The following is a 9,068-nucleotide window of genomic DNA, read 5'->3' as shown; positions in this document are numbered from 1 at the left end:
AGGCAAGCGCTCTACCACTGAGCCACCTTCCCAGCCTCAGGGGAGTTGATTTTCAGCCTTAGTAGTCTGTCTCCAAAATCCTACAAGCAGTTCTTTCAGTGTGTGATGTGGACCTTTAATTGGTATGCTCTGATATTGAGTCCTTATTCCTGCCTGCCTTCTTCCCTTACCATCAAGAATCTAGCCCAGATGCAGGGCCTGTATTCTTCCACTGGGTTCTCTTGCCTGTTGCTGGTTTTCTCTTTAGAACTTAAGGACAATTTTCAGGATCCTTGTATTGTACCTGACGTCTAGCACTTTATTTTCAAGGTGGACATCTTCAATAAGGAGCTACTGTTAATTCCTATCCACCTGGAGGTGCATTGGTCCCTTATTTCTGTTGACGTGAGGCAACGCACCATCACCTATTTTGACTCACAGCGCACCCTAAACCGCCGCTGCCCTAAGGTCTGAGGGGATTAAGGGAAGATGGATAGAGTTTGGGGAGATACAGTGAAGTGGCAAGGCATTTCACCCAAAAAATGGCTTTCAGTCTCTGACTTGAATGTTATTTGCCAATACCATACCCTGGATTCATTTGAGCAAGGAAATGCATCACTTTCTCTTTTTCCCTGTCTAAATAGCATATTGCCAAGTATCTGCAGGCAGAGGCAGTGAAGAAAGATCGACTGGATTTCCACCAGGGCTGGAAAGGTTACTTCAAAATGGTGAGTTACCAGGAAGAATAGCATGGGGTGATGGTAGGGGGTAGTGCGTAAAAGGCAGATACTGGGGGCATATTCTTGGGAGGCTGCCAGTGAATGAGCTTACTTTTTATTTTTTTAGAACGTGGCCAGGCAGAATAATGACAGCGACTGTGGCGCCTTTGTGTTGCAGGTAAGGACATGGGGTTCCTGAGCTTTGGATTTACTGAATTAAAGGGGGGTTACAAGCTGGGCACTGGTGGCTCACACCTGTAATCCTAGCTACTCAGGAGGTTGAGATCTGAGGATCATGGTTCAAAGCCAGCCTGGTAGGAAAGTCCAGGAGACTCTTCTCTCCAGTAAACCATCAGAAAACCTGGAAGTGGCGCTGTGGCTTAAGTGGTAGAGCACTTCCTTGAGCTGAAGGGACAGTGCCCAGTCCCAGAGTTCAAGCTCCAAAACCAACAACAACAAAAAAGAGGGGGTGGGGATTTATGGGACTGTTGATTCATTTAACTCAGAACCAGTTGTGGAGTCAGGAGCTGCCAGATGTGTTAGAATACAGGATATCTACTTCCCACAGCGGCTTTGGGTCTCTGGCCTTTGACTCTGGATTTGACACAGGTGCCTAAATCTGACTTAATATATTTTTTCTCACTTACACCAAGAAAAGCTTTAAAAAGAATCAAGCTTATTTTAACTAAGCCTGGTGCTCTCTCTATATATAAAATGAGAATGTTTTCTGAAAGATTAAAATGTTAACGGTATAGCCATAGGTCTTCACTGTGGAGGACTACTCAGTACCTGATTCTCATGACGTACTTTGTTAACATCTAGTACTGCAAGCACCTGGCTCTGTCTCAGCCATTCAGCTTCACCCAGCAGGACATGCCCAAACTTCGTCGGCAGATCTACAAGGAGCTGTGTCACTGCAAACTCACTGTGTGAGCGTCGTGCCCCATGCCCTGAGCCCATTAATGGGCAGGGGGACGTGGGAGATCCTTCCCAAGAAACTCCAGTTCCAATCCAGTTCCCTTTGGTTTGTTTTGTTTTTCATATTTAAATGTTTAAATTGACTTCTGTATTTTTTTTCCTTTTTGAGAGAATACTGATTTCTGATGAGCAGGGCGTGGCCATGGAAAAGCCCTTTTCTCACCTCTCTATAAGGGGAACTTTGCCTTGTGGCCTGCGTGGAGCAGTCATTCCCCCTTCCATGTTCAAGAGACAGGAAAAACGTGTGGGGGTGGTGGGCAAGCAAAGGGATTACTGCCTGCCAGATCTTCAAACCTTTTTTTTATATAAATATATATATAAATGCCATGGTCCTGCTCTGGTCAATAAAGGATCCTTTGGAGATACATAACAGTGGTCTTCCTTAAGGCTTCAAACTTGTGGATGTGCTCTCGCTCAGGTCTTCAAGTTATGGCTAACTACCCATTCTGGGATCTTGAGACCTTCTAAACTAGTTTTCCATACTTGGCTCAGACAGTGCCAACACCCTATTATTCTCATCACCCAAGCAACTCCCCTGCCAGGGGTGAAAAGAGTAAGGAGAAAGTAAAGTTGGTACCTCAAAAATAAGGGAGCTTAAGGGATAGCACTCAGGCCCTGAGTTAAAGCCCCACGACGGACAAAAAATAAAATAAGGGAGCCTAAGAAGAAAGCTGGAGAACAAGACGCGACTGAAGGGACCAGGGCCCGAGGGGATGGCCAAGCTGAATAACAGCTGCCCACATAACATACCCTTAAGCCAAAAAGTTCCCACCATCCAGGGGAACTTTCCCAGTTCTTGGGCTAGCGCATTCCCATTCCACTTAAGAAGCCTGGGCTGTGTTGGGTCTGTCTGCTGCTACGGGGAGCAAAAGTTAGGAAACCTTTCGCTGAGGTAAAGGGAAGTGACATTCCCAGGAGCGCGGAAGTCCCTGGAGGCTTGAGACCTCGCCCCCTCTGCGCGATAGGGCCTCCCGAACCACATGACTAGGCCACGATCGCCTCCGCACGTGTAAGGGTGCAGGGCCCCAAGATGGCTGCCAGGCCTCGAGGCCAGACTCCTGTATGTCACTTCCGTGCCGGCGAGAGAGGCGGGCCCGCTAGCCAATGAGGCTGTGAGGCGGGTCTTCAACTTGATAGGCATCCAAGGTACCCAATGATAGCTGCGAACCTTAGCGTCTACGAACTAACGTCACGCCGAGTTGCAGAGGGACGGCGGGCGGGGCCGAGGCGGCCAAGCCAATGCGATGGCTGGGGCGGGGTCGGGGGGCTCTATAAGTTGTCGATAGGCGGGCACTCCGCCCTAGTTTCTAAGGATCATGTCTGCGAGTCAGGATTCCCGGTAAGAATAGGCGTTTGCAAGAGCTTGTGGCTACTTACCCCATCGTTCCCGTTTGAGGACCCTCCTGGGGCCCAACCTACCGCCCCAGGTCCCCCGGGGTTACGGGGGAAACCGCCCAAGGGGCAAAGGGGGGAGATCCTACGGCCGACGTTGCCAACGGGGTCGAGGCAGAGGGAAGGACGGCCCGGCTAGAGCCGAGCGAGCGAGGGTCGTCTCGAGTTCTCGTCTTAGGCGGTCCCGTGCGCGGAACCCTGCCTCTCGGTGGCCGGACGAGGTCGCGACCTGGCGTGGGAAAGCGGCGGCTGCGTGGCGCGGAGCCGGCCGGCGCTGCCTCTCCACCGGGGGCCGGCTCGCGCGCGGGGCTGCCGGAGGGTTCCGACGGCACCACTCGCGAGGGACGGGGGCGCCCGGATCCGTAGCCACGCAGCGACTCGGTCGCCGTTGAGATGTGGGTCGGGGGAGAAGAAACCGGCCGGAACAGTGTGCTGGTTTTCTTGACGGCCAGGACTGACCCTAAACCCGAGGAGCGGCCGCGTGAGGCACCAGGAGCCCACCCGGCGCCGGGCGGGCGGGTCCATTTTGCCGCACAAGCTGAGCAATTGGCAAACTGCGGATGGGCAGGTCCACTTAACTCCGGGGGTGAGCGGCCTGAGGTACGGGAGGGCGACGCCATTTCGCGACGGGGCGGGCGGGATGTGGATTGTTCCATGGAGTGGGGGGGTGGGGGAAGCCGCTGGGTGGCCGACGGAACGAGCACATGGCGGCTTGAGGGGTTCCCCTCCCCCCGTCTGCTTTGCTTCTAAGTGTTGTGCAATCCCCCCCTTGCTAGCTCGACTGGGGCTCATTGTGCGCGAGGCCGCCACCGCCCGCGGCCTCCCACATCCGGGCACCGCGAGGGGGGAGGGAATCGGCTGGAGGAAGTCGGGGGAGGGCGTGGGCGGGATGACGTGGGGGGGGAAGGGGACGTCCTATCGGGTCTGGGAGTTGAGGGGCGGGACTTCCGGTTTTCTCTTGCCGCGAAGGGGAGGTGCTCGCGATTGGGCCTTGAATGGTGAACCCCAGTACACGTGGGCTGGGCGGCAAAAGCTACATCCGGGCACTGGATATGACGATATTCCTACCGGCCCGACCCTTAACCAGTTTCCTTACTTTGTGGAGGTGACCAGGTCCCCTACTTAACTTTTTTGAGTGGTTCCGAGTATCTTGGAAACTGGTAGGTGAATCAGGGAGTGAAGGCTGATGGGCCTAATGCTCGCCCTTTTGCTGATAAAGCTCAATTTTTAAATCTACAGATCCAGAGACAATGGCCCCGATGGGATGGAGCCAGAAGGTGTCATCGAGGTAAGACTGACAACTTCCTTTTAGCTTTACATACAAAGCCAGTAGGGTTTTATTTAACTAAAGGCTGGAGGGCTTGTGAAAGTACAAAGTCACCATTTAGGTCTTAATGTCTTTGCACCCCGCAGAGTAACTGGAATGAAATTGTTGACAGCTTTGATGATATGAACCTTTCGGAGTCTCTCCTCCGTGGCATCTATGCCTATGGTTTTGAAAAGCCCTCTGCCATCCAGCAACGCGCCATTCTTCCTTGTATCAAGGGTAAGGCATTTCAGCCCCAACAGAATTGATTGTGGACTCTCCCTGTTCTGGGCAAAGTGGCATCAACTTCATGGTGCTTATCTTATATCAGCCAGGGGCAAAACAATCCCATGTTTATCCCAGCATGGCTTTTGATCTGTGCCTTTGCCTGGTTCATGCCTTGGACACACATGTTGCTGTTTATGTTTATTAAACTATTTGTCTCATGAACCAACCCAAAATAGATGTTTGGTGAGAAGTAAACTAATGCTTTGTTTTGTTCAGGTTATGATGTGATCGCTCAAGCCCAATCTGGGACTGGGAAAACAGCCACATTTGCCATATCGATTTTACAGCAGATTGAATTAGATCTAAAGGCCACTCAAGCCTTGGTCTTGGCCCCCACTCGAGAATTAGCTCAGCAGGTAAGTGTCATCTTTCCATCAAAGGGTTACTTTATAAGACAATGAATTTAGCACCACCCCTACACCAAAAATTTCCACTGCATTTAGGGGATGAAGAGATACTCTGGTGAGAGAAATGATTTGGTCCTAGTTGTTGGGATAATTGTAGGCTGTTTTCTATCCAAATATAACCATTTCCTGGGTCAGATGGGAAGGTTTCTGGGTAGAGCCCAACTGGCTAGGCAAGTTAGATGGTTATTTTATAAACAAACCCCCTGGCAGTGGGCAAAGAGACACTTCGTTGGTGGTGGTGGCTCTTATATCAGTCAGGGGCAGAATATGTGATGATCCTTTGTTCATCCTAGCTTGATGCCTGGATCAGTGGCCAAAGCTGTTTCATGCCTAGGACACAGAAATTTGTCAAGATTGTTCTTTGAGACTTGGAACAAAAAAAATAACATTAGACTTAATGCTTTGTGAGGCTCAAAGTTTTTCAGTAAAGGTCACCTAGCTTGGGCTTTGTAGCAAGTATGCGATCGACCCCCAGGTATGCCTTAGTGGTCAATAAATGTTTCTGAGTTCTAAATAGGTTACAATTTTCAGAAAGTTGAGGAATTTTTTTTTCCTTTTGGTCTGTCTTGGGGCTTGAACTCTGGGCTCACTGTCAGCTCTTCCGCTCAAGGCTAGTATCTACCACTTGAGACACAGTACCACTTCCAGTTCTATGGTAGTTTATTGGAGGTAAGAGTAATGGACTTTGTTTGAAACTTCAAGCTGGCTTTCAACCGTGATCCTCATATCTGCACCTCAGTAGCTAGAATTACGGGCATTAGCCACTGGCGCCCAGCTTAACCTATCTTAATTGTGTTAAGTGATGAGATAAAAAAGAAAGTAGGTTTCATTGTGAATAAATACATGGTAAAAACCACTTAAGACTGTCACAGTTCTTATCAGTCAGGCACTGGTGGCTCATGCCTCTAATTATAGCTACTCAGGTTGAGATCTGAGCATCACAGTTCAAAGCCAGCTTGGGCAGGAAAGACCATGAGACTCTTCAATAAACACTAGAAAGAAAACCAGAAGTGGTGCTGTGGCTCAAGTGGTACAGCACCTTCCTTGAGCTGAAGAGTGCAAGGGCAGCGTCCAGGCCCAGAGTTCAAGCCCCAAGACCAAAACACAGGGGAAAAAATACCTTGTTTTTTTTCTGTGTTTAGATACAAAAAGTGGTCATGGCATTAGGAGATTATATGGGTGCTTCCTGCCATGCCTGCATTGGGGGCACCAATGTACGTGCTGAAGTGCAGAAGTTGCAGATGGAGGCTCCCCATATCATCGTGGGTACTCCTGGCCGTGTATTCGATATGCTTAATCGAAGATACCTGTGTAAGTACTATTTTTCAATTGGAGTCATCTATGTATCCTTTCTCAAACTATTACTTAACCAGAAATCTTTGCAGGAATAGGTTTTCCTTTCTTGAGGAGATGCTCTATGATGAATCCCATGCGTGTCATCTGAGCCTAACTTCCCTGTTGTCTTGGGCCCTGTTAGTGTTCTACTTCCCAGGGCTGTCTGGCCTGTCAGGGAATTTCTGGGCAAAGGATCAGTCCTTAAATTCTGAGAGCAGGCTTCCTGTCAAGTTTTCTATTTAGCAGGAAGTGGCTTAGATTTCACACTTTGGTAATTAGGTGTTTGTATTAATGCATTGTAGCTCCCAAATACATCAAGATGTTTGTACTGGATGAAGCTGATGAGATGTTAAGCCGTGGGTTTAAGGACCAGATCTATGATATATTCCAAAAGCTCAACAGCAACACCCAGGTAAGAAAGTGGGTGAAAGCAGAGCAAGTGCCAAGGAACTATACGTGATCTTGAAACTTTCTTAACCTCTTAGACCTCACTAGGGATAAGCATGACATATCTACCCACCCTGAGGGGTAATCTTTTTTACCAGGTGGTCTTGTTGTCTGCTACAATGCCTTCTGATGTGCTTGAGGTGACCAAGAAGTTCATGAGGGACCCCATTCGGATCCTTGTCAAGAAGGAAGAGTTGACCCTGGAGGGTATCCGCCAATTCTACATCAATGTGGAAAGAGAGGTGGGGGCCAGTGCAGGTGGCGGGCCTGATAGTAAGTTGTGGGGTATAGCCCCTGACTGATTTTTCTCCCATCTTCAGGAATGGAAGCTTGACACATTGTGTGACTTGTATGAAACCCTGACCATCACTCAGGCAGTCATCTTCATCAACACCCGAAGGAAGGTCGACTGGCTTACTGAAAAGATGCATGCCCGAGACTTCACAGTATCTGCCATGGTGAATTTCCTTTAACGTAGTGTGTCTGTGTGTAAGTTACTAGCTATCTGCTGCTATAAATTATGTTGTGTACTTTCTAGCATGGAGATATGGACCAAAAGGAACGAGATGTGATCATGAGGGAGTTCCGGTCTGGCTCTAGCAGAGTACTGATCACCACTGACCTGCTGGTGAGTAAGGATTGAGAGAAAAATGGGAAGAGAATCCAAGGTGATTCCCTCTCCAGGGGGCCAGCTAGTGCCTCTCAGGAAAGTAGCAACTTGGAAGAAAATCTGGCATGCCTAAACATTCTGGGGAACAGGGGATGCATGTTTCCTTTGCCTTCCTTAGGCTGCCTACATGTATACTTTACTAAGTCTCTGGATAGATTGCATTCTCATTTGTCTTTCTTGACACAGGCCAGAGGCATTGATGTGCAGCAGGTTTCTTTAGTCATCAACTATGACCTTCCAACTAATAGGGAAAACTATATCCACAGGTGAGTGTGCCTGGGCACTGGTCCAGCTCCATTACCCCATCCCTGCCTGCTGACTACATGTGCTGGTATCCCCTTTTCCCACTCCATTATTATTTTTTCAGAATTGGTCGTGGTGGTCGCTTTGGTCGTAAGGGTGTGGCTATTAATATGGTAACAGAAGAAGACAAGAGGACTCTTAGAGACATCGAGACCTTCTACAACACCTCCATTGAAGAAATGCCCCTCAATGTTGCAGACCTCATCTGAGAAGGGCTCTCATGCTACCTGGCCCCAACCAGGATTGAACCCTGGTCAGGCTAAGGAGCAGCTGGAGGGGGGAGGGAAGGGGAGCCAAGGGATGGACATCTTGTCTTTTTTTTCCCTTTTTTTTCTTTGAATAAATGTCACTTTTTGAGGCAAAAGAAGGAAACGTGAACATTTTAGACACCCTTTTCTTTGGGGTACGCTCTTGCCCCAGGCGCCGTCTCCTCCCAGAAACACTAATCCATTTCCTTAACCTAGTCACCTCCTGATCCCAGAGGCTCTCCCACCCCAGCTGGATCCCTCTGAAAGTGATTCAAGGGGTTATAACATGTCAGCTTAACCTTATTTCCTGGACCAAAGCAGGGAGAAGCCCTGCATGAGGTGTCCAGGGGACTGTCCCTAGGTAGGGGGAGCAGGGGAGAGAAAATGGTAGCCATTTTTACATTGTTTTGTATAGTATTTATTGATTCAGGAAACAAAACACAAAATTCTGAATAAAATGATTTGGAAAGTGCCTGTTTGGGCTTTTCTGTTCTTCCCTTCCCCTCATACTTCGGTTCATTAGCATCCCATTTGGTAGCTAATTTTTTTCCTGGTCATGGGGCTTGAACTCTGGGCCTGGGTACCATCCCTGAATTCTTAAGCTTAATGTGAGTACATGAACCACAGCACCACTTTTGGTTTTCTGGTGATTAATTGGGAGAGTCTCACAGACTGGCTATAAACCTGTAATTCTTAGAATTCAAGTCTCTTGAGTAGCTAGGGTTACCAGCCTGAGCCACCAGCACCCAGCATTCACTAGCTGAATTTTATATTTATGTATTGGCCTTCCTATTGCAAAGCTGAAAATGGGGTTGGGTGCATACTGTCACAAGCTTCTCATGTGTTTTCATTAAAGAGGAAGTGGTGAGGTCAAGAGGGGAGAAAAAGCACATCTAGGGCCTCCTTGAGTTCCTGGGAGAAGCCCACTTTGTCAGCAGGTCAGGCCCTGCTTTCTGAGATAAGTAAAGGACTCTGCACTCTGAGTCAACCACTTGC

General features: G+C 48.9%; 2 protein-coding genes across 2 annotated transcripts in view; both read left to right on the top strand.

The window, feature by feature from the left end:
• The window catches only part of Senp3 (SUMO1/sentrin/SMT3 specific peptidase 3), a 9,606-nt gene extending 7,577 nt beyond the window's left edge, over positions 1-2,029 (top strand). The window contains 5 exon segments of the mRNA XM_013013125.1: positions 178-200; positions 295-447; positions 624-707; positions 826-876; positions 1,521-2,029. Of these exon segments, the coding sequence (XP_012868579.1) occupies positions 178-200; positions 295-447; positions 624-707; positions 826-876; positions 1,521-1,631 (422 nt within the window). The 3' untranslated portion in view covers positions 1,632-2,029.
• Positions 2,030-2,856: 827 nt separating this feature from the next.
• On the top strand, positions 2,857-8,544 carry Eif4a1 (eukaryotic translation initiation factor 4A1). Its single transcript, XM_013013343.1, has 11 exons — positions 2,857-3,015; positions 4,308-4,356; positions 4,482-4,614; positions 4,879-5,018; positions 6,212-6,380; positions 6,707-6,816; positions 6,950-7,093; positions 7,172-7,309; positions 7,390-7,479; positions 7,708-7,787; positions 7,889-8,544. Exons 1-11 carry the CDS (start codon positions 2,993-2,995, stop codon positions 8,031-8,033), a joined length of 1,221 nt encoding a protein of 406 aa, XP_012868797.1. The 5' UTR covers positions 2,857-2,992; the 3' UTR covers positions 8,034-8,544.
• The last annotated feature ends 524 nt before the right edge of the window (positions 8,545-9,068 follow it).

The sequence above is a fragment of the Dipodomys ordii genome, unplaced genomic scaffold, assembly GCF_000151885.1.
Source record: "Dipodomys ordii isolate 6190 unplaced genomic scaffold, Dord_2.0 Scaffold19, whole genome shotgun sequence".
NCBI classification, from domain to species: domain Eukaryota; kingdom Metazoa; phylum Chordata; class Mammalia; order Rodentia; family Heteromyidae; genus Dipodomys; species Dipodomys ordii.
The sequence above is the reverse complement of the archived record's forward strand: the minus strand, read 5'-3'. Positions and strand labels throughout refer to the sequence as shown.

Coding starts and splice junctions, on each gene's coding strand:
- Eif4a1 (XM_013013343.1), top strand. CDS start 2,993: ATGTCTGCGAGTCAGGATTCCCG. Junction 6,817..6,949: donor AGCTCAACAGCAACACCCAG/GTAAGAAAGTGG, acceptor CTTTTTTACCAG/GTGGTCTTGTTGTCTGCTAC. Junction 7,094..7,171: donor ACATCAATGTGGAAAGAGAG/GTGGGGGCCAGT, acceptor TCCCATCTTCAG/GAATGGAAGCTTGACACATT.